The 22881-nt window shown below is 40.6% G+C and overlaps 1 protein-coding gene across 1 annotated transcript in view; it reads right to left on the bottom strand.

Annotated features, from left to right (window-relative positions):
• E2F7 (E2F transcription factor 7) overlaps positions 1 to 18680 on the bottom strand; it is a gene marked incomplete at both ends in the record, with an annotated part of 36078 nt that extends 17398 nt beyond the window's left edge. The window contains 4 exons of the mRNA XM_084255010.1: positions 892 to 1182; positions 5484 to 5649; positions 10321 to 10596; positions 18588 to 18680. Coding sequence (XP_084111136.1) covers positions 892 to 1182; positions 5484 to 5649; positions 10321 to 10596; positions 18588 to 18680 — 826 coding nt within the window. The remainder of the gene's footprint in view (positions 1 to 891; positions 1183 to 5483; positions 5650 to 10320; positions 10597 to 18587) is intronic.
• Between the last annotated feature and the right edge of the window lie 4201 nt (positions 18681 to 22881).

Genomic DNA, 22881 nt, shown 5'->3' with positions numbered 1-22881 from the left:
AGGATAGGTAGGGTCGGAATCACTAATTGTTTTGTGACTATCAGCTCTTCCTTCAAAGGCAAAGACTTGAGTCTTTATTTATGTGTCCACAATATCTAGAATATGCCCTGTACATAATAAGCACCCACCCCTTACATTTATTTTCAGAAATAGGTGAAGAAATAAGCCAAAAGTAAATAGGAGACACTGATTAAATGTGCTTTGTGTGGATGGCAGGCAAATTATCCCCAACAGATGGCTGTCTCCTTTGGTTATTAGGATAAGAATTGGCTCACGGGTGGAATTAAAAGGAATGAGGCAGGTCCACTTGTATTTTATCATCTCAGCAATGGGAGCAGAATGGGAATGATGAAGATCCTTATTAAAACAGGAGAATAAGTATGAGTTGGGAGGGGAACAATGTAGATATAAGTAAAAAAACTATATCAAATGAAAGCAGGATTGTGTTGCTTTCTTTCTAATCAACATTTTCTGTGAACAAAGTTCTTTACTAAGAATTGATTCCAATATAATTTAAAAAATTAATTTCGTCAAACAAAATAACTTCTTTCATAAGTATGTTTTCCTTAAAGACTCAGACAGACAGCATGGGGCTGTCAGTCTAAAACAGGAGCATCGTTAGCCATCTTATGGTCCAAGTACACCAAATTACAAGTGCACAGCCACCAGATAGGGCTTTAGGTGACATCAAGTGGGCAGCCCAGGTGGGGAGCCATCTGTCTCCTTTTCTTCACCAGAGAGGATAAGAGGACATTTCCTTCCAGAGTTGTCAATCTGGTGCTTCCTAGCTTAGCATCATGCTGAGATGACATCTTCGCTAATATCAGATCACTCTTCAGAAGGGACTATCACTCCTCTTTTTACCACTACATGTGGTTACAGTGTACTCACAAGAGGGATAGTCAGGTTCAGAGAACTCCAGTAGCTGTTGATCTTGGGATTCTAGATAGCCATCTTTTTTACGTTCTTCAAATTTATAATCCATCAGGTCTAGCTCTTTCTGTTGAAGGTGTGCCATCTGCTCTTCATATTTCTGCTCCTCTCCTAGTCTCTGGAGGTTCCTCAGGGTTTTGGGAAGGCTGTGACGTCCATGCCAGCCATACTGATTCTTGGCTACCCGGCTGACCAGGTGCAGTGACTCCAGCACATTTACAATATCATAAATACGTCTCCTTTCAACACCTGTTTGAAAAAGAGAAACCAACAGTCATGCATATGAATATTTTTGAGTACAAATTCCTTGAGGACCTGGACCATGTCTGTCAACTACTTGATACCCAAGAAATTCAACCTTTAAGAATGCACGCAGGGCCTCCATGGTGGCGCAAGGGGTTAAGATGCAATCTATGACATTAACTGTAGACTCTGCAGCACAAGTTCGATCCCTGACTGCCAGGGAGCAACCCACATGGTGCAGCAGACCTCTCTTGTCTCACCTGCTACTCCTCTCAGCATTGTACTTCGGTCAATCTGCCTGTTCGGTTCTCTATTCTGTCTCTGGTGAATCCTCTCACCCCCCGCACCTCTGGCCTGTGCTCCCATTCTTGTATGCATAAATAAATAAATCTTTAAAAAAAAAAAAAGAATGCAAGCAGAACTGCAGAACTTAATTTTTGTTCTTCTCAGGATCTAGCCCTCAATAAGATATAGGGCTAGGATAAAACATCCACCTAGAGATGGATGCTCTTTGCATTTGTACCATATAGACAGTAGCATGTATTTTCTTTAGACCTGTCAGTCAAAAACACATAAAAATATTTCAGCGTGTTAAAACTGGTGGGACTGAACACCCCAAGTCACAGGATGTATAATGCTTGATGAATACTGGATGGTTGATTCTGACTTGTATTCTTAATGATGCAAACTATAAACTGTGTTCAATAACTGATACCTTGCTATTGGGCAATACTACCCTTTCCTGGAGTTTGAATGATGTAAAAAAAAAATTACCTTGTTAATTCTCATAATAGCCCAGGAAGGAAAAGTGAGGGGGTTTGTTTCCTGGTTTGTACGGGAAACTCATGAGTCAAGAGCTCGGGTGCCATTCTCAGGTTGCTGAAGGAAGCTATATATAGGCCTGGGACAACCTAAGAATCCTTTTGCTCATCACAGCAACCACTGTACTCCCATTTACCATGTCCTGCCAAACTGTCCAGGGATGAAGCACAGAGACCTATACAGAATTCAGGCTGATCCTGATGTTCATTATTTTCCTACCATGTTCTCCTACACTCTCCAACCAGCTTGGCTTATGAGCTGTCTAGCGAATATGCCAAAAATATTTACATGGCTCAGTGTAGAGATCTTGAGGTCATACTGCCTGGATTTGAATCCCTGCTCTATCCCTTACTAGTTGGGTGATCTTGGGAAGCTACTTAACCTTTCTGTGCCTTAGTGTTTATCTCGTAAAGTGAAGAGGATTATCTGTGACCATAAATACAAAGGGTGTCTAATAGGTGTGGCTTTAGCTTCAGTGTGCATATTATTTTGAAAATACTTCCTGCACAGCACTGAAGATACTAAAGTCCCTGTTAGCATGATAGGTCACAGTAGACACAGATTTAAAATATCTCCATCTGTTACTCATCCTGTTGTGCAACAGGTTCTTAGGCTTTCAGAATCCAGTGGCTCCTTTTGCTCTCATGTATCCATAACAAAGCCTCCAGGCACCTTCCAGAAAACCAGCCCAGCTACAGAAATACCCTTTCATTCAACTGCCGGGAGCTGTTACATTATCAAGGCAGACTCAGTGAATTTAGCTTTGGTCTTTCAAAGATTTAACATGAGAAATCAACCAAATGACAATGAGACCTCTGGAGCTGAGAGGACGTTCTGTCACATGCATGAAGAGGCACTTCACAGTCAATCAGAGCTTTTTGGCTCATGACCCTGAAAGGTTCCTCACCCGCAGAAGCTCAGGCTTCCATGCCAGATGCCTGCTGGAAGGTGCTGGCAGGGGCAGTCAGCAGCCCCTTATCCAGATCTGCCTGGTACTTTATTCCAGTCTGTTTTCAGATATTAACACATCTTGTTTAGAGTATAACATTTTATAAACCTTCCCATTAGAAATGTCATGTGAATGCAACTGAGACACCCCAAGGCCAGCCATATGCCCTGCTGTTTTGTTATTTTGTTAGATACCAGCTGTTACGTCTCCATCTAGTGGCTAGACAGGCCAAAAAGGAAAAACAAAGGAAGATCCTGACCATTTGGGAAGGATGACAATGCTTAATATGCAATAATGGATGCTTAGTGGTGGTGTTGACAAAAGTCAATGTAAAGCCAACGTAGGATAATCACTCACTTCTTCAATATGGACTGAGCTGAACTGTCCATTGGCTGCTGTACTAGAAGTAACATTTCACAAATCTGAAAACCTGCAGGTTTCCCTGTGGCTTGCTCTGTCTGGAAGGTTTTCTCTGGCACTCACTTTTTCTTTTGTATGAAGTCAATCCTATTAATCTTAGTCATGGCATTAGTTATGCCCTCAAGGATTTACCCAGTTGTTACCATGTTTTCCTTAGTCCTGGATGGAGCTTATCCAGAACATCTCTCAGCCCAGTAGTTTCCCAGTTGGTGCTATTTTCCATGTACTAAAGTCATTCCCATTCTTATATTCTTTCTTTTTTAAATTGAAGTAACACTGGTTTACAGCATCGCATGTGATTCAGAAGGAGTCTGTATATTCTTGTCAATAATATCCAAGTCAAATCTACATGAAGCCAGAATCTCAGAAAAATGCAGTGTGCATACTCTATACATCCTTTGTTCAAATATGTTCTTATGGCTATGACCTGAGATATAGCAGAATTTTAGATTTAACCACAAGAGAAGATCACCGCTGAATTTACTCCCAGGAAGGGAGCCCATGGGTAAGCATATGGTAGTAGGAAGCTGTTGCAAAAATCTATGAAGTTCTGCTCCAGGCAATCATAGCAGAGGATCTGCACCCATTGAAAGTAGGAGTTTACTTTTCTGTCCTTCTTGGAGCTGTAAAATAGCCTTCTCACATGTAATTCTTTATCTTTACATTGGTAACAGTGCAAGGTCCCTGACGGGAACTGGTTTCATGAACCCCAATAAGAAGGACCCTACATGATTGCTGCTTAACCTTAATCCTCTATAAGACTCGTTCCCAGGACCCTGTGCCTCAACTGGGGTCACATCAAGCGTTTTCCATCCACCTGGGTCACTTTCACCTTCTTGATTCATTCCCACTGATGCCAAACACCATGTTCTGCTTCTGAATTCCAAGATGGCTTCCCAATCAGAACACACTACTCCTCCCCTCCTAACTATAAAGGTTGACAGGACAACCTGTGGAAGGGGTGACAGGTCTAGTAAGAGCAAGAAGAAACTATTCCACCTAATAATTAAGAGTAACCTATGCCAGGCCCTGAGTTAGGCATGCTACTGCCATTATCCCCAAGTTTGCTAAGTTTCTGCAAGGTAGGTACTACTGTATCTGTTATAGATAAGAGAAGGTTATATAATTTTTAAGAGTTCTTAGTCTGTAAACTGGAGAGATAGGTTTCAAATACAGCCCTGTCAGACCCAACGCTGAGCCGATAATCTTTCTTCCATCACAGCCCACTGATTCATCATTATCTCAGTTTCTAGCAACTAAAATCTTTTAAACCATCTGTTTAAATAATCCACACTGACAATCATCTACTGGGGTACATGTCTCTGAGTGACAGGAAGAAATAGAACTAATAAATGAACTGAAAATATAATCTACCATAAAACCTATTTAGCTGATTTCTTTGGGACTTTTTCTTTCTGTATGTAAAACCTCCTTGCTTTTCAAGGGGATATCCTGAAACCTTCAATTCATTATGATTTCTGCTTCAACATTGTGTTAACATTATTTTCCTCCTGAAACCAATAGCAATCCAAGCCCACTAGGGGTCTCTATTCTGAAGCAGCTTATGGACAGCCCCTACAGCACTATACATTATATAGACCATGCCATAAAACACATGTGTTTTTCTGTTTTAAAGTTTACCTGTTTGACTTATGGCTAGATGTGCTTTCTCTAGTTTCATAGGCTTGCTGTTAATATCACAGTATACATAATGCTCTTGCTCTTGAATCTTGATTTAAGTCAACAGAAATAATACCAGTTCTGAACTCTTAGATGTATTCTTAAAAATAAACAGCAGGCTATTCCTAATATTTTTGAGTCTGTCTGATATTAGATGAAACTAAAATTTGAGGTATTCATTTGCAATTTGAGTCTTTTGTAAAATATTTTCATTGTCAATATTTTTATTGGACCCTTAGGCCTAGACAGCTCACTGGAATCTTATGCATAACAATGAGGAATTTGATGATAACAGAAGGAAGCTCTACCTACTCCTCTGTCCTCATGTTTTTGAAGTGTCCACTCTTTATTTAAGAAAAGAGGCTATCTGAAGTCTTCATTCTGTATGAGGAAGTCAGTTTCCGACTGTAACCGCAGGTAATCTGATCATACATACCAAGACTGACAGCAACTTCATCTAGGGAGATGGTAGTTTTCTCAGTTGACAAGGGATAACTTGGATAGCGAGCTAGAAACTTCTGGCACAGGAGTCCTAAACTTTTCTGTTTTCTGCTTGGCCTTTGCTTTTCAAATTCATCCACAGCACTGTCCCCAACATCAAGCTACAGAGGGCAGACAGAAGGGAGGGGAGATGTCACAGTTAATCCAAATAAGAGACTGCAATGGGCAGTACTGGGACAACCAATTCATTGGGGTGGTGAGGGGGCATCCCAATTCACAGCATCCTAGATTCTGGTTAAAATATACACCTTAATCTAATTTTCTTAACGTTTTAGCTATTGTTCCCTCTATATTGAGTTCTCTTTTGCATCTTGAAGTTGATTCTACTGGTTAAAAGCTTTAAAAATGAAAAATGCAGTCATTACAGGTAGCTACGTTCTTGCCATTAGTGTACATGTTGGACTGCAGATCAGCATCATCAGGAGCTTGTTAAAGAAGTAAAATCTCAGAACTGATAGGTCTGAATCTGTCCTTTTATAAGATCTTGGGTGATGCTTATTGACACGAGAACTTCGAGATGCACTGGCCTGCATTGTGTCATCAAACTGTTTTATTTTTTACAATTGACTCAGGATTGATGGAGCTGAACAAGGGCAGATAAATCTTATTCTCTCTTTCTGTAATTACAATAAACTAGTGTCCTTGTCTCATCAACCCACATTTGAAAAGGGCTCAATTCTAGTCTGAAAAAATAAAAGGCTTTTCAATGAACACATTCAAGCAGAAAAGTGATATGATTATCTCAATAGCTTCAGATAAAGTATTTGATAAATTTAACACCCATTCATGATTTTCAAGAATGCTTTTGAAAACTAGGAATGGAGAACTTCTTGAATAAGGTGTATTCATAAAATCCCAAGGGCAAACATTTGTCTTAATGGGAAAATCTTGGAAGCATTCCCTTAAGCTCAGGAAAGTGATAAGGATGTTCTTATCACTTTTCCTTTTCTATATATCATATTGTAAATCCTAGCCAGTGCATGAAGAGAAGAAAAAGAAACTGAGGCACAGAGATTAGGAAGAAAAAAAATAAAAATTTTCCCTTTGTTAGAACACTTGACTGTTTACATGAAAAACCTCAATAAAATCTCACACAACTTACTAAAAATAATGACAATTTAGTAAGGTAACTGGAAAGAAGAGACAATATATTTAAGAAAATCGGCTATACAATAGTAACAGAACATAAATTGAAAATATATCATTTGTAATACCAATAAAGTTTTTAGGTACAAGTCTAACAAAAATCTATTTGCTTAAAATTCTAACATTTATATCTCAAAATGTAGAGAAATATATTATCTTCATAGATAGGAAGACTCAGTACCATAAGGAAATTAATTCTTCTCATATTAATCTATGTGCAATGCAGCTCCCATTCAAGTCCGATCTAAAGTATATATAGGGCCTCCCCGGTGGCGCAGCGATTGAGCGCTGGGTTGCGAGGCTGCCCGCAGCCTCTGCAGCGCTGGTTTGATCCCCGATTGCTCCCTGGCCCCCGGAGGAGGGTCCCAAATGGCGCGCAGACCTCTCCTGCCGCCCGCTGCTGCCCTCAGCAGTGTAGCTCGTCGGTCTGCCTGCTCTGCTCCCGGCTCTGGCTCTGGTGAATTCTCTCACCCTCCTGCGCTTCTGACTGTACCCAGTGCTTGTATGTATAAATAAATAAATCTTTTAAAAAAAAAAAAGTAAAAAAGTATATATAGAAGAACAGAGAGTAAAGAAAAGGCCATGTGACAGAGGTAACATTGTCAATTTGGGGGCAAAGGAAAGCCTGAAAAAATGGCACAGGGAAAATTAATTTCAAGAAGCAACATAAAAGTATCCAATTGAAAGGTAATACGTATAAGTCAGTAAACATGTGAAAAGAAGCTTAACCTCCTTAGTAGTCAAGTAAATAAAGTAATGTAACTGCACATCCTGTAGATTGGTAGAAATTAATACATTCCACATTTCCAGTGTCATAGAGGATTCTTAAATGTTTATACACATTTATACACATCCACCGCACTAGAGAAAGCAAATAGCAAGTGGAGAAGCAATTTAGAATTATCTTGCGATCATCTGCATATATAATAACCTAGCAGTTCCACTACAAGGTATAGACCCAAGAACAGCAGTTCTCAAATTTTCTGGCCACAGGATCCCTATATAGTCTTAAGAACTTCTGAGGCCCCCACAGAACTTTTTAGTTTTTGTTTTTGTGGATTTTATCTATCATAATTTAATGTATTAGAAAGTAAAACTGAGACACTTAAGTGATAGGTAAAAACGGGACAGTGTTTTATATAATTTCCAAATCTCTTTGTGTCTGCTTTAACAGAGCACAGCAGGATTGTCATGTTTGCTTTTGTATTTGTTACAATAGTCACATCATGGAGCCACTAGAAAACTCATGTATATTCAGAGTTCAAGAGCAAATATTTAACTATATATTATTATGAAAATTGTTTTTACTTCCTTGACCCTCTCAAAGAGTTTCAGGGACTTTAAGGTCCCTGGACCACACTTTGAGAACTCCTGGATATGCACCCCAGGAGATGGGAGCAAGCATAGGCCCTATTGATCTGAATTGGAAATAATCCAAATGGCTTTAAACAGGAAAATAGATAAATAAATCATAGTACAGTTTGGTGTTGTTTAGGAATGAGGATATATTCTGAGACCTGCATCATTAGGCAATTCTGTGGTTATGCAAACATCAGAGAGTACAATCACACAAATCTAAATAGTACAGTCTTTTGGGGTTATCACATATATGTGATCGGTAGTTGACTAAAAAGTTAAGTGATACATGGCTATATAGTTATGCAATGGAATATTATACAACATTGGAAAAAAGGGAGGATTATATGGAAGAACCCAGGTGAATCTTAAAGGTCTAAATTTATTGAAAAAGCAAGACCCAGAAACTACATAATTTTAATTTTACAAAAGTTTAAAATTCAAAAGATCTAAGTAATATATAGGAACACACACATGTGTGACAGAGTGATTTAAAAATAGCAAGGAATTGATAAATACAAATTCAGGAAAGTTACTCTGTGGTGGAGGCAGATGTAATTAGTAGTATTGTTCTGGTTTGGGGGTTGGGAGGTAGATTTATGACTATTAAAAGACCTTACATATATGATAAGTATATTTTATATAACCAGATATTCCATTAAATGGTAATAAAGAATCAATTTCAAAAAGATATTAAAAGGTTGTTTTAAGACCACTCAAATTCTAGGCATTTACTTCCGAGGAGGAGGGAACATGGCTCATGACTGATCAATTAAAAATATCCCTGTAATGTTTGAGTAGGAAAACAAAAATTGAATTGTTTTAGATGCAAATTAAACAACTTGTTCTGCCAAAGAAAGTTATTGATAGTGTTCCCTTCTCAAGAAGTGAAAGAGGTCACTAGCAGTTTCCCATTGGGTGATTTTCCTGTTGCTGATTTTTATCAAGAAAATAGAAAAGCAACTAATATTAACATAGTTTGGACAACAAAATACAAATTTGATTTGATTGATTCTTGTAACTCTAATGGGACCAGGGCAGGTACCACACTATTTACAGAGGTGCAGAGATTTAAAAACCTTGAGCTATTTCTCCCCTCATCCAGCTACTGATTTGAACCTAAGACCTCTGAAACCAAGTCCCTGTGCCATCCACATCAAATATCAAACAGAAAGGAAGTCAAAGAATGATTCAGACTTAGAAAAGAGAAATTGTGAAATTTTTCTGGCTTAGGAACTACTCTCAAAACTGCATACTGTGTATTTAGTTACATGAAAGAATCAGTTATATCACTGCAATGAAGTTAACTGCAGATTTAATTCATTGTATTCTACTAATTTCAAGCTGTGATACAGGACATCTTTTCCACTTCTCCTTCTTCAAATTCTTAATTTTGGCAATATGTATAGCTTAAAAAATCAGCCAAATGGAGGAAAAATAATACTCATCTCTGAGTAACTTTCCTTAGCAAATCTGGGGAAGAGTTTTAATAGAAGAGCTAAAATTTTTGACTATTAACTATTTAAAAGAGAATAATTATGCTGCTTGTTCAGCAGCTGGTTCACCAAGGTCAGATAATTTAAAGATGATTTAAGTTTAAAGCCCAAAACGAAGGAACTGAACATATATGAGGATAATAAAATTTCAGAAGTTAAAAATATTTAGATTAATAGTACCCTTAAACTTGGAACAAAATTATAATTCACAACAGCACTTAAAAATGGATTAAAAAATTCAGGGCCTCCCCGGTGGCGCAGCGGTTGAGCACTGGGTTGCGAAGCTGCCCGCAGCCTCTGCGGCACCAGTTCAATCCCCAGCTGCTCCCCGGCCACCGGAGGAGGGTCCCACATGGCGCGCAGACCTCCTGCCGCCCGCTGCTCCCCTCAGCAGTGTACTTCGGTCCTTCTGCCTGCTCTGCTCCTCGCTCTGGTGAATTCTCTCACCCTCCCACGCTTCTGACTGTACCCAGTGCTTGTATAAATAAATTAAATAAATAAATAAAAATAAAAAATAAATCTTTAAAAAAATGGATTAAAAAATTCAAATTTCTTCAATATATTAAAATTATCAAATATTGCTTAAAAATATAATTTTTAAATTTGCTGTCAAGGGACTATCATAAAGAAAAGAAAGCATTCATTATGACAAATGAGATACAGTTATTTAGTACTGTTTTTGGTTCAAAAGTAACTGGAAAATTGAGAAGCCTATGACCTTTCAATAATCAAGTAAAATTTTTAAAATTCTCGAAAAGCTCTTAGCCTGTTTACCTGCAGAGAGTCTGTAAACACATCATCCTTGTTCTCGATGGGTCTGAACAGTTCCTTTTTCTTCTCCCGGTCTCTGATGTCTGGGCTGGCAGCACTAATGAGCATCTTCAGGTTAGCTGTAGGCGTCCACGGTTCCACCTGCTGTCTGTCAACAAGCTTAACTGGAGTGATGGGATTTCTTTCTGGAGTGAAAATTTTTTGCTTTGATAAATCAATTGGTTCATTTTTTATTGGAGTCTTCGGGGTCATCCTTGATCGATCAACAAATATATTTTCCTATTTAAGGAAAGAGACCTTTTAGCACAAGTGAGAACAGACCAGTATCAGCTAAGACTATACTTTCTTTCTGCCATTCACCAAGACATGGCAATACACACAGACTATATCTGGAAAATATCAGTAAAGGGCTAGTCAAAATCAGAAGGATTCCTGGGAATTAAAGAGTGGCTCCAGTGACAAACTGATGATAATATGCTACTCATTAAACTTATTTTTCATAGCATCTCTGAAAGAAGTCATGAGTGTATCTCTGTTGGATTCTTGAAATAGTTGAGGATGATGAGTAAATTGAACCATATTGCTTCTAAGTGCCATCCATTTTTTTTTAAGATTTATTTATTTATGCATGTAAGTACTGGGGTGTAAGCCAGAGGTGCGGGGAGTAAGAGGAGTCACCAGAGAGAGTGGGGAGCAGAACAGGCAGACTGAATGAAACACACTGCTGAGGGGAGCAGTGGGCCAGATAGGTGAGGTCTGCTGTGCCACGTGGGTTGCTCCCTGGCCAGCCAGGGGTTGAACTCATGCTGTAGTGGCTGGTGATAGCTTGTTAGTGCTGTCTTTAACCACTGAGCCACCAGGAGGCCCAACCATCCATATTTTTAAAAACACTATTTACAAGTTCATACTAACTAGTGAAGAGCATTCCGCTCTGTAGTTCTCCAGTTCTAATGTTCACCAATTTGTAGCAGGAATTAATGGAAGAGCATCGATCAAAATGTCACCTTTATGCTGGAGCTATCAATATTATCCCCGCAAAGCATGCTTCTCAAACTACCCATGGTGAATGACCAGGGATTTGAATTTCCAAATACCTATATCCTGTTCTTTGTGGAAGACATGATTGCAAGTGCAGCAGAGTTCCTGCCCTCTGGCTCCTGCTCCTGACTCACTATTCTCTCACTTAGGAACAAGTAGGGCAGGAAGCCACAACTCAGTCATGACTTTAAAAGATACCAGGAAGACATCTGGAGCCCGAGGTGGCAAATCACTGAATTACAATTACTCTAACCAGCTGCAATGTGAAATCTTTGGAGCTATGTGCTGACTTGACCAGAGAAGCAAAGGAAAAGAATCTCTAAGTGAAAGGACCAGTTTGGAAGCCAACCAAAACTCTACGAACCACCACCAGAAAAATTCCACATGGGGAAGGTTCTAAGACTGGGGATCATTTTCAGATGAGGATCCAGGGAAATGAGTTTTACTGGTATAACATGGGAATGTGTCTTTTCAGAGCTCCAACAAAAGATACCCAGCAGAGCACTGATATCCACTAGCATCGATGAAGAGTCAGTATGGGAAATAGGTCTGCACACACTCTGAGGCCAGCTTACCTGCTTCTGCTGCCTTTCAAACATGTGATTGTGGGCAAGTTTCTCCTCTTCACTATGTCATTCATAAAAATACCAACTTTAAGGAGTATGAGACTAGTTCCTGGCATATAGTGTCCATGCAATAAAACTTAGTTATTATACCTTTCCCGTTCTCTATTACCATTTATTCAGGCACTTGGAGTTAATAATATAGCACACTGTACTGCTATTTAATTTCCTGGGTGTGTGTCGTATCTCCTTAGTGAGACTGGGCACTTAAAGAAGCCAGGGAGCAAGTTCATGTGTCTCTCTTCAGTTTTTAGTACAATGCCTTGCTCCTTGTAGGTGCTTGGAGAACACTGTGCCTTGGTTACCAGCTACTTCAAAAGGTATCCTCATGGAAGAGGGTGTGGTCAAAGCTTGCTAAAGTAGAAGAGAGAACACTCTCCTTCCCAAGTGCCTCCATTGTCTCTATAATTACAGGGAAGATGAGTTCTTACTTTTTTGCTACTGAGGGAGCAATTCTGAGGGATTATTTCCTCCTATACTTTGATCTATAGCTCACTGTAATTTAAGTAACTCTTAAAGTAGGAGGGGAGTTAGGTAACCTGGTAGGTTATGGCTGTATCTGATCCTCTACATGAAAAGAAAACTATGCCATGCAAATTGTTTTCTGAGGTCTCCAGTGGGCAGGTCAACTGTAGTCTAGCTACGCTCTGGCCCACTCAGCTGTCTATCCCCCCAATCCTGACACTTTGTAACACAATGGGGAAGGGAAGGCAATGAGAATTTGGAATCCTGGTTTTCTTTCTATTTTATATCTTTCTGATACCGGACAAGCTGTTCATTATGTTTGGGTCCAAGTTTCCTGATCCCCAAATAAGGAGTTCAGACTATCTCCAGGGCTTTCCAGCAAGGCCGCCTAACTGTGCAGTAAACACTGGGATGCACCCAGATCTCTTCAGGAATGAATGACTCATTCCCCTAGCTGTTGGAAGTAATGTCCCCAGAAAGCCTTTTATTGGCTTGGTTGAAGAGGAATCACATCACTTCCAGGAAGCCTGTGCTTACTTAAGAGCTGGTAGAAGTAGCACTGACATGTAAATGCCTGACCCTTTTGTCCCAACTCAAAACTACTTCCAGAGGTGATCCTAGAACTCCCCTTAGGCTAAAGTCAGCCTTCTGCTGAGACTAAACTCAGCTCTATCTTTTCTTTTCTCCTATTCTGCTCCCTTCCCTTTCCCCTTCCTAAGATTCAACCCCCAAAGCACTCCCTAAATGAACAAGTACACTAGACTCCCAGTCAGTGTACTGGGAGTACACTGATTGCCAGGAAATCTAAGTTGGAAACCCTTGGAAATCACTCCTCAGTTAGGGAGAGCCTCAAGACCAAAATCCATGAGCAGGTTCTCCAGTTCTCATATGCAAATGAAGTAATGTACCTTGACTTGTCATAGGAGGCTATTAGGATCAGATCAGACAATGAAGGTGAAAGCAGTTTGTAAGCTGTGAAGTGTTATGCAAATGTTCCTTATTACTATTAATTTTACCAGCATCATGACCATGCTCTCTATGTCCATAGAAAGAAATTCATAGCTATAAGACTAAGGACTAGGTTCTACTTCTGTTTCTGTCTCAGACGTAACTTTGATCACGTTACTTCAGATAACACAGTCAGTCATTGGTCTTGTCAAGGCCCTTAGCAATATTCTGATGAGTTCTTTCCAAGTTCTCTCATGCATATCCAACATTTTGCCCATACATGCCACACTGGCTTTTCTTCAACCTGCTTTGCTCTTCATCATGTCTAATCTGTTGCTGACATCACCTTGTTTTTAATGCCATCACCAGCTAAACTTTGCCCATTGAAACCCTACCTATTGTTTTAAGTCTCAAAGACGACATGTTATGGGGCCTCCCTGGTGGCGCGTGGGGGTTAAGACACAACCTATGAAGCTGTCCCCAGCCTCTGCAGCACGAGTTGGATCCCCCGCCGGCCAGGGAGCGGCCCACATAGCACAGCAGACCTCTCCTGGCTCGCCCGCTACTCCCTTCAGCAGTGTATTTCAGTCAGCCTGCCTGTTCTGTTCCCCACTTTATCTCTGGTGAATCCTCTCACCCCCCGCATCTCTGGCCTGTACCCCAGGTCTTGTATGTATAAATAAATAAATCTTAAAAAAAAAAAAAAAGGCGACACGTTAGGAAGTGTGTCCTTTTAGAGATTGACTAACAACTGTTTTGTCCCCTTCATAGTACACTTTCTAGAATTAGTAATCCACACTGAGGGTGCCCCCCCACAATTTCCCAGGAGATTCTCAAACCACAATTAGATTCACTTAGTTGCCTCTCAGTTACCATGTCAATGGCAAACTATCTCCCTTGACCTGTCTGCAATGATTAACACTACTGACTATGTTTTGCTCTGTAAAATGCTCAGCACTGCTGAGCTTTGTCTTTTTGTTCTCTTCCTACTCCTCTGTTCCCTCTTATTGGTTCCTTTTTCCATTCTTATAAACCTAAGCCCTCGCCTCTCAATTTGTTCTTTGGGGTAGCTGACCCAAGGTTTTAAACATTCATATGTTGATAATTCCCAAGTTTCTATGTGGCTAGGATGTTCCATCAATTCCAAAATAAGGGAACCAGCTGCCTCCTGCACATAAATATTTATTTACCTATATATATCACAGGTGCAGAATCATATGTCACTAATGATGTTTTGGTCAATGACAGACTGCATAGATGACAGTGGTCCCAACAGGCCGCACACCACACAGCCTAGGTGTTGTAATAGGCTGTGCCATCTAGGTTTGTATAATTACAATCTTGACCTTCGCACAACACTGAAATCACCTAGTGAGGCATTTCTGGGGACTTCTGAAATTTTACTCTTAATCCCTCTAACAACTTTAAAAAATAGGTAGACTTATTCTCCTTTGCCACTGCAGAGAGGGTCAGAGAGACTGAGTAATTTGCAAGAGTTGTCATTGTAGTGCTGTGGACAAAAAAGAATGTTTTTTAAAATTGTGGTAAAATATATATAAGATAAAATTAACCATTTAACCATTTTGGTTGTGTAATTTGTGGCAGTAAGTCTATTTGCATTGCTGTACCACTATCCTAAATGAAGGTTTTTTTTTTTTACTTCACCCCCTTAACTTATTTATTTATTTATATTGAGATAGCATTAGTTTACAACACTGTATATGATTTAGAGGTATAAGATCACATACTTCAAGTGGATGTTACCACACCACAGCCACTAAGTCGCTTATAGCTCTCCACCATAGTCCATCATGCCCCCTCAACAATTCACTCTCCTTTCTTCCTCACCTCCTCTGGTAGCCCGAGTTCTACAGTCAGATTTCTAGAGTTTGTTACCAGTTTGTTTTCATCTGACCCTTTGTTTTGTTTCTCTGTATTTCACATATAAGTGATACATCCAGTATTTGTCTTTCTCTTTCTGACCTATTGCGCTTAGGATCATTCCCTCTATTTCCATTCAGTAGAAAATAGCAAGAGTTTATTTTTTATGGCTGAATAGTATTCCATTGTGCATACACACCACATCTTTCTAGTCCACTCATCTGTCTTTGGGGCACTTAAGTTGTTTTTTATAACTTTACTATTGTAAATAGTGCTGCAATGAACACAGGAGCAAATATATCCTATTGAATTTGAAACTCTTCTTTTTCAACTGCTCCCCAGGGAGATAAATGACCTTCAAAGAAATACCCACTAAGTATAGACATTGTCCTCAAATATACCATGTTCATTTCTACTTCTTTACTAATTTCCATCCTCTTTATCTACATATATCTTGGCATTTATTCCTTCAAGCTGTAGCTCGTGTCATCTCCTTCAAAGAGCCTTCCCAACAGCTAACCCCTTATTGTTTAATTTATTCCAAATCATCATTTTCTACTTCTGTCATCCCCAAATGCACTGTAAACAACTTACGAGGAGAGTCGTGTTTATATTCCCCCAACATAGCAGAGCAAATTTGGGTAATGAAGACGAAAACACCTTCATGCATACAAAAAGTTTCTCCATGAGTGTTAAGAAGATACATGCATAATATATAGTACTTAAAGATCTTAAACAAAGTAAAGACAGTCAAGAAAAAGCCTCTAAATACCAAATGACTCAAAGGGCACTGTTCCAGATATCCCTCAAAGAGATTTCAGAAACAACTCACAATTCCATTTCTGGCCACTCTGGATATTTCAAACAATTCTTGTATCCTCACACCTCATGTTCTTTCTTAGGCCTACAACATCCATCTTCCCTCTTTTTTTCCTCATAAGTTAAATGTTAAACATCCTTTAACTACTGCCTCCATGTGAAGCTTCCTGATGCTTTAAGAACGCCCCATGAATTTATTTCTTCCTTCTCTATTCTGCTAGCTCCAGAGCTGGTGGAGAAGTGGGAACTGGGGTAGGGGAGAAGGGACATCTCCCTCCCTATTGCCAGCTTGCCACCCTCGGCATCCCAGGCTGGTGGGGAAATAAAGTTGTTTCTGCCACCAAAACAGGTGCTCTTGGGCGGTCCTGCCTCCGGTTCTCCCTACAGCACTTACCAAGTCATAGTATAGTTGGTTAGTTTTACACCTGACATCCTGAATATTTCTCAGGTAACTCAGAGCAGGGCCTGCATCATATTCATCTTTGGGCTATCAGTTCAACTTAGTGTGAACAGTTGTGTGTTGCTGAGTGCTTTATAAAAACCCAGAGGGAAGCGCTACTTATTAGCTCCAATATGTGGGAAAAAAACAGGCTTAGAGAGGTTAGGAGACTTATTAGACCACTGAGGTCCCAGCATCTGCTACATAAATAGTTGCTGAAAAACTGAATAAATATCTATGTCTGAGATTACACAGCTACTAAATGGAAGAGTAGGAATCAAATCCAGATTTCTGACTCCAAATCCTATGTTCACCTTTCTTTGCTTCAGAGCAATGTGAAAGAGAGACAAACTTCATAAAATTAACCATTTTAACCATTTTTGGTTGTATAATTTGTGGCAGTAAGTCTATTTGCATTGCTGTACAAAATCACCACTATCCTAAATGAAGTTTTTTTTTTGTTTCATCCCCATAACTTATTTATTTATATTGATATTGCATTAGTTTATAACACTGTATATGATTTAGCGGTATAAGATCACATACTTCAAGTGTATGTTACCACACCACAGCCACTAAGTGTATGTTACCACACCACAGCCATTGTTTATGTTGTGTATTCCAGTGTATGTTACCACACCACAGCCATTGCTATCTCTGCTCTCTCATCCCTTGTCTTCTCTTCAAGAGGTGAAATAAGACCTGCTTGTATACTGTATTTCAAACATTTTAACCATGTACCCAATTTCTTTTGAATCATTCGATTTTTCTCTCCAGACCCATTAAAAACGTGAAAGCTTAGCTGAACACGGCACTTACTGATGCTAAGTAGGGTAGAAGTGCCCTTGTTAAAGGCACTTGACCCAGAAGGAAAGAAGTAGACGCTGACTTAGGTTTTATATAAATGTATACACATACTTTCCAGGTGGTTCCATCCAAATTATAAAGGTAAACAAAAAGTTTTGTTCTGAAATGCCTAAAGATTAAACTCTGTCTATATACTTTAAAAGTCTGCACATTTTCATCCCCACAAGGTCATTTTTTCAAGTCATCTTTAAAATTAGAATATTCTTTCCTTAACAAAAATAAATTCAATGTTAGGGAAAAGAAAAAACCCTCCTTGGAAAAGTATAAACATTTCATTCCTATCCAAAATTAAAAGTTGTCAAGTATTCTTCAAAGGGCCACATAACAGGTGCTTCATAAACAGGCAGTTTAAAACTAAAAATAAGAGCAGAAATGCAGATAAGTTCAGTGACCAAGGAAGCTGCTGGGCACAGATTGGCATTCTGAGTTTCTAATCGGGTTTGTTATATCTACTTGCCTCTGCCAAAAATGTGTAGACATTCGCTACTAACAAGCTATTATTACACCTTTCCGGTAGGGTACTGGCTGGGAGCACAACTGTGCTGATGTGGGTGCTGTGATAGTTTAGACATTGCTACAGCCAGTTTCCTTTTGTAATGTTCTGTGAAGATAACACCATGGTCTTAAAATCACAAGGGGCACAAAAAAGGGAGAGGATGACTCAGTGCAAAACTGACCATAACACTGTAAAATATTCAAGGACTATGCTCGTTGTCTTAATGTCCATATCTCCCTATATGGGAGTCTCACAGGCCATACTCGTGAGTGACTGAAGCAACCTGTGGGAGCTGGTTCGTTGGTGTCAAGAACATTTTGTAGGATTTTAATAATTGAGCACTTATCGCAAAAATGATGGTCTTTTCATGGGAATTGAGGTTTAACATTCAAAAAAATTATTATGCAATTCCAGTCTCAACTATAAGTATTATAAACTTCTGATTGCAGTGTCCAATATATTTTTGATTCATATAAATTGTTTCCAACATTACTTCAAACCTATCCTCATTCCACTGCACAATGACTGAGAATATGAACAATATGGTTTTAGTTGCCTCCATTTTATAAAAAATACAGTTCTATGCTGCTCATCAAAATTAAGTTTATACATCAAACACCAGTGGCGTGATGGAACAGTTCACTCAATTAGACATCATCATAAATAAGAGTTAAAGGTATTTAAGGGTGCTTACCTTTTGTGCATTTTCCCCATCTTCAATTGCAAAATCTAGTCTGGGTTGCCTGGGGTTGATCAGGTCTTTTAGTGTTAAACAATTTACCTCCATCTGCAATACACAATGTACATTATTAGAACATGATTTTACAATTGGGCTCTGTTCTTCTCGAACAACAATATCCATTTCTTGCTCGTGAACATGAACTTCCCCTCCCTAAATCTTGGCAATTTACTAAGAGTGTAGTCACCCCCAACTCCCCCTAAATAGCACATGAATGAACACAAACACCTAAAATGTGTTTAGCAATACTGAAAACCTGGAGAGAGGAAAAAAATCGACAAAATTAATAAGTTTTTTTGAGCAAAGCAACAGGGCAAAATTAAGTTACCGATTCAGAATGTGTAGGGCAAATCTGTCAGCAAATACAGGGTCTCCTAGGTCAGTTAATTTTGGCGCAAAGAACTGGAAGGAATTCGGCTTTGAGGGGGTAGAAGGAAACCTGATCGCTAGACCAAACCCACCCAGCACTTGGCGCAGCCCCGTCCCCGGCCTCCGAGCAGACCCCCCAAAGATAAACTCTTCCATGAACCCCCAATCGTGTCGAAGGGCAAGTCTCCTCCCCAGACAGGCCGTAGGAAGAAATGCATGCAAGACTCCCCTCCAGCCGAGGATGGCAGAAGGGGCAAACTGGCAGCCAGGGAGCGAGGGAGAGGTCGCCTTCCCCCCAAATTCCCGCCTCTCCGCCGGCGCCGGGGCTGCACGCTACTTACTCCCGCTTTGCAAAGGGTGTTTCCTGCCTCCTGGGGGACCTCCACAGCCCCACACCCGCGTGCGATCAGCAGGGCGAGGCGATCAGCATCCGGGCGGCGACATCGGGTGGGGAGAAGGAGGCGTGCAGACCCCGGTTCCGCGCGCCAAGCGCCAGCGGGGACCCCGAGGCCACCAGGCTGCCCCAGCGCCCCGGCCCCCTGAGCGTGGCTGCAGCCCTGGCCCGCGGTCCCCGCTAAAACACCTCCTCTGGCGCCTAGAGACCGAATTTCAGAATCCACCAATCAGCGGCGGCCGGGGGAGCGGGCCCGGCCAATCGCGGGCCGCCAAGGCCGGAGCTCGCCGCGCCCCCGCGTCTTGGCGCTCCTGGCCGCGCGTTTCGGCCGCACCCGCCCAATTGCGGCCGCCGGGCCCCCTCCCCCTTCCGGGTACCTGGAAACCTCGCGGCCCGGGAGCCAATTCCTGCCGCGGACGCGGGCCCGGGCGGCCGCGGGAAGCCTAGGTGGGGGCGGCGCGGGGCGGCGGGAGGAGGGGGCGCTTTTGTTATGCAGAAAAGACCAGCTCAGGTCCGCCCGGCTGGCCGCGCCGGGAGCCCGCGGGCACCGCCGCCAGGGGTGGAGAGAGCAGATGGGGTTTGGAAAAACGATCTGCACACGCTGGATGCTGCTGCCCCCCCCCGACCCCCCACCTGCGCGCCAGCGAAGTTGTCCAGGCTTGTTGGGACAAACTTCCTAACCCCGATCGCTGGGGTGACACGTGAACCATGGTTACCAGGGTATGCTGCGAGCAGATGGCACGCCAGTTAGCCCTGGAAACTGGGCTGCAGAGCCAGCTGTTTTGTCTTTTCATAACTTTTTTTTTTTTTTGGCATATCTGGAGACGTGTCGTGGTGGTGCTCCCTTTTCAGAGCATCGCCAATTATGAGAAGAAAGTAAAAGCCTGATTGAATAATCCTTTGCAATATGGTCTGGCATTCTGGGAAGCTGTCGAGAGAATTTCCTGGACGTTGCTGATTTGTATGAAATGTTTCACTTCCTTCAGCTTAATTTTTCTTTTAGAATATGAATGTTGATAGAGACATCCGTGCAACTCTGTGTGTGTGTGTGTAACAGGCATTTTTGTGAAATAGTTTAATATTTACGGACAAATGAGAAGATAACAGTTCCCACCTCTCGGGGGCCCCCATTTTCACTTATTAGCATTTTACAAGGTATTTTTGTTGCAATCAGGGAACCAACACTGATAAAATAATTTTTAACTAATGCTATTATTTTATTCAGTTTCTTTGATTTTTGCCTAATGTCCTTTTTCTGGCCAGGGTTATCACTTTACATTTCAACCGCATGACTCCTTAGACTCCCTTTTGGCAGTAAGGATTTCTCCTACTTTGTGCTTTTTTGATGACCTTGACAGGTTTGAGGGATACTGGTCAGTCATTTTGTAGGGTATCCTGCTGTTGGAATTTGAGGCAGCCTTTTCCTAAAGCATGTCTAGCACATTTTGCTATAAACCATATACTTTCATACTATCTTTTCTGTAGCAAGTGCTCCACTCGCCACGCTTGCCTCCCAAATAGAAACATATACATAGATGTATGTGTGTGTATTTAAACAAACAGACTGTCTGCTGAACTTGGAATAAAATCTTCAGTTTTTACTCTATTTAGATTGCTAATAAATGTAGCCTAAAAGTCAAATCACTGCTAGATCACGAGTTAGAAAGACAAAAAAAGCATGGGAAACATTGGAGTTAAAGAAAAATAACACTAGTAATATGATTTTGACATACCTTATAATAGAAATAATATTTTGAAATATTTCTTGTAGGTAGAAACATAAGGACAAACATGTGAAGAATAAAATTGCAATTTATTAAATTTTTCACTTATGTGGAAGCAGAAAATTTCTATGAGGGAATCCCCCCACCCACGATTACTAATTACCTGTGGCTGCTCTACTATTACTCTGAACTGGCTGGTTTAAAACAACAGAGATTTAGTGTCTCCCTGTTCTGGAGTCCAGAAGTTCAAAATCAAGGTACAGGAAAAGCCACATTCCCTCTAGTACCTTAGAGAATCCTTTGCCTCATCTGGCTTCTGATAGCTATTAGTAATCCATGGTGTGTGGCTGCCTCACTTAGGTTATCTGTTTTCGTGGTCCCTGGCCTCTTCTTCTTCTCCCTGTTAGTGCTCTTCTGTGTGTCCCTTATAAAGACACTTCCAGTAAATGTAGGTCCCACCTGTATAATGTGGATGATTTCATTGTAAGAGCCTTACGATGAAGAGCCTTAACTACATTTGCAAAGACCCTTTTTCCAAATGTATCCATTTTCAGTAGATCCTCAGGGCCATTGGTGAGGACAAAAGAGCTGGTCACCCCTGGAGTAGGTGCAGAAGTCTCCAGAGGCTGGGTCTCACTGGATTACAGCTACATCAGCGATTGTTAGGAGTCGAGATTTCATTGAGAAATCTGACAGAGGTATAATAAGAATGAACAGTAAGATATACTGCTGTGATTAGGAAGATATACACAGATGATGTTGGATATTCCTTTAGCCAAAGGGCTTACACTCCTGCTTCTCAAACTTGAAAATAGTCCTTTATGTTTTTTGGGTTCCAAATCCCAAGATTTATCACACTTCACAGAAACAAGAGATTTCCCACACTTTTTAGAAAGTATGCTCTGCGGTTGTCTATAGAACTCATATAAGTCAACCTGAGCACAAGATAGTCTGGGTTGTCCAAGGTCCTCAAATATTTTTCTTTTCTTTCACTGCTGCAAAGAGGGTCATCTTGCACGGCATCTCTTCTCAAAAGTGTAGTCACAGAAGGGAATTACAAACTTGTTTTTTTCACTACACGGTTCATAGAGGTATCTTGGTAATTCTCAAACCTTTTTGAGTAGATGGGTTTCACAGTTCTTAAACTGAAAGTTGTCGTTTAGAATAACTTTTATCTTTAGCCATTCATGAGTCTGGGAGTGGGATACATTTGCTTCCCTAACCCATAGCAAGTTCAGAGAAGGCATAAAATGTATTCTTGGCTGGCCGCAAATAATGTAGGAGAATTAGTTCATGACTAGTTCCAGCTCATGACCTTAGCAACAACAACAACAACAAAAAGAGATTTTATTAATAGCAAAAGATAGTTCTTGCCCCCATCTCAAATAACATCCAGATGTCTAACTGTTCAAAAGGAGGTGCCTGAACTGTGATTACATGTCCCATAAGGAGCAGAGGGAATCCATTCTTTCGCTTTACAGACTTCTAGTCATCCTTAGGACTTTAAAGTGGGGTAGTTTTTTCTAATGATTGTGTGATGTGTGTACTCACTAAGTGGTAAGAGGATATTTGGGGCTAAGAGGGGATATTTGGTGTGCATGTACTTGTGTGTACACTAAAGGCCACCATATTGGGAGGGGATTATGCTGTAGTAAACATTTCAGATTACAACAGATAGGATGGATTTTTAGCAGGGCTGGATATTTATGGAAATAGTGTGATACTGGAGAATGTATAAATGGCACTTCTTTAGTTGGTGCCA

This window comes from Talpa europaea (genome assembly GCF_964194135.1).
Source record: "Talpa europaea genome assembly, chromosome: 15".
NCBI lineage: Eukaryota > Metazoa > Chordata > Mammalia > Eulipotyphla > Talpidae > Talpa > Talpa europaea.
This window is presented reverse-complemented; position numbering and strand designations above follow the sequence as displayed.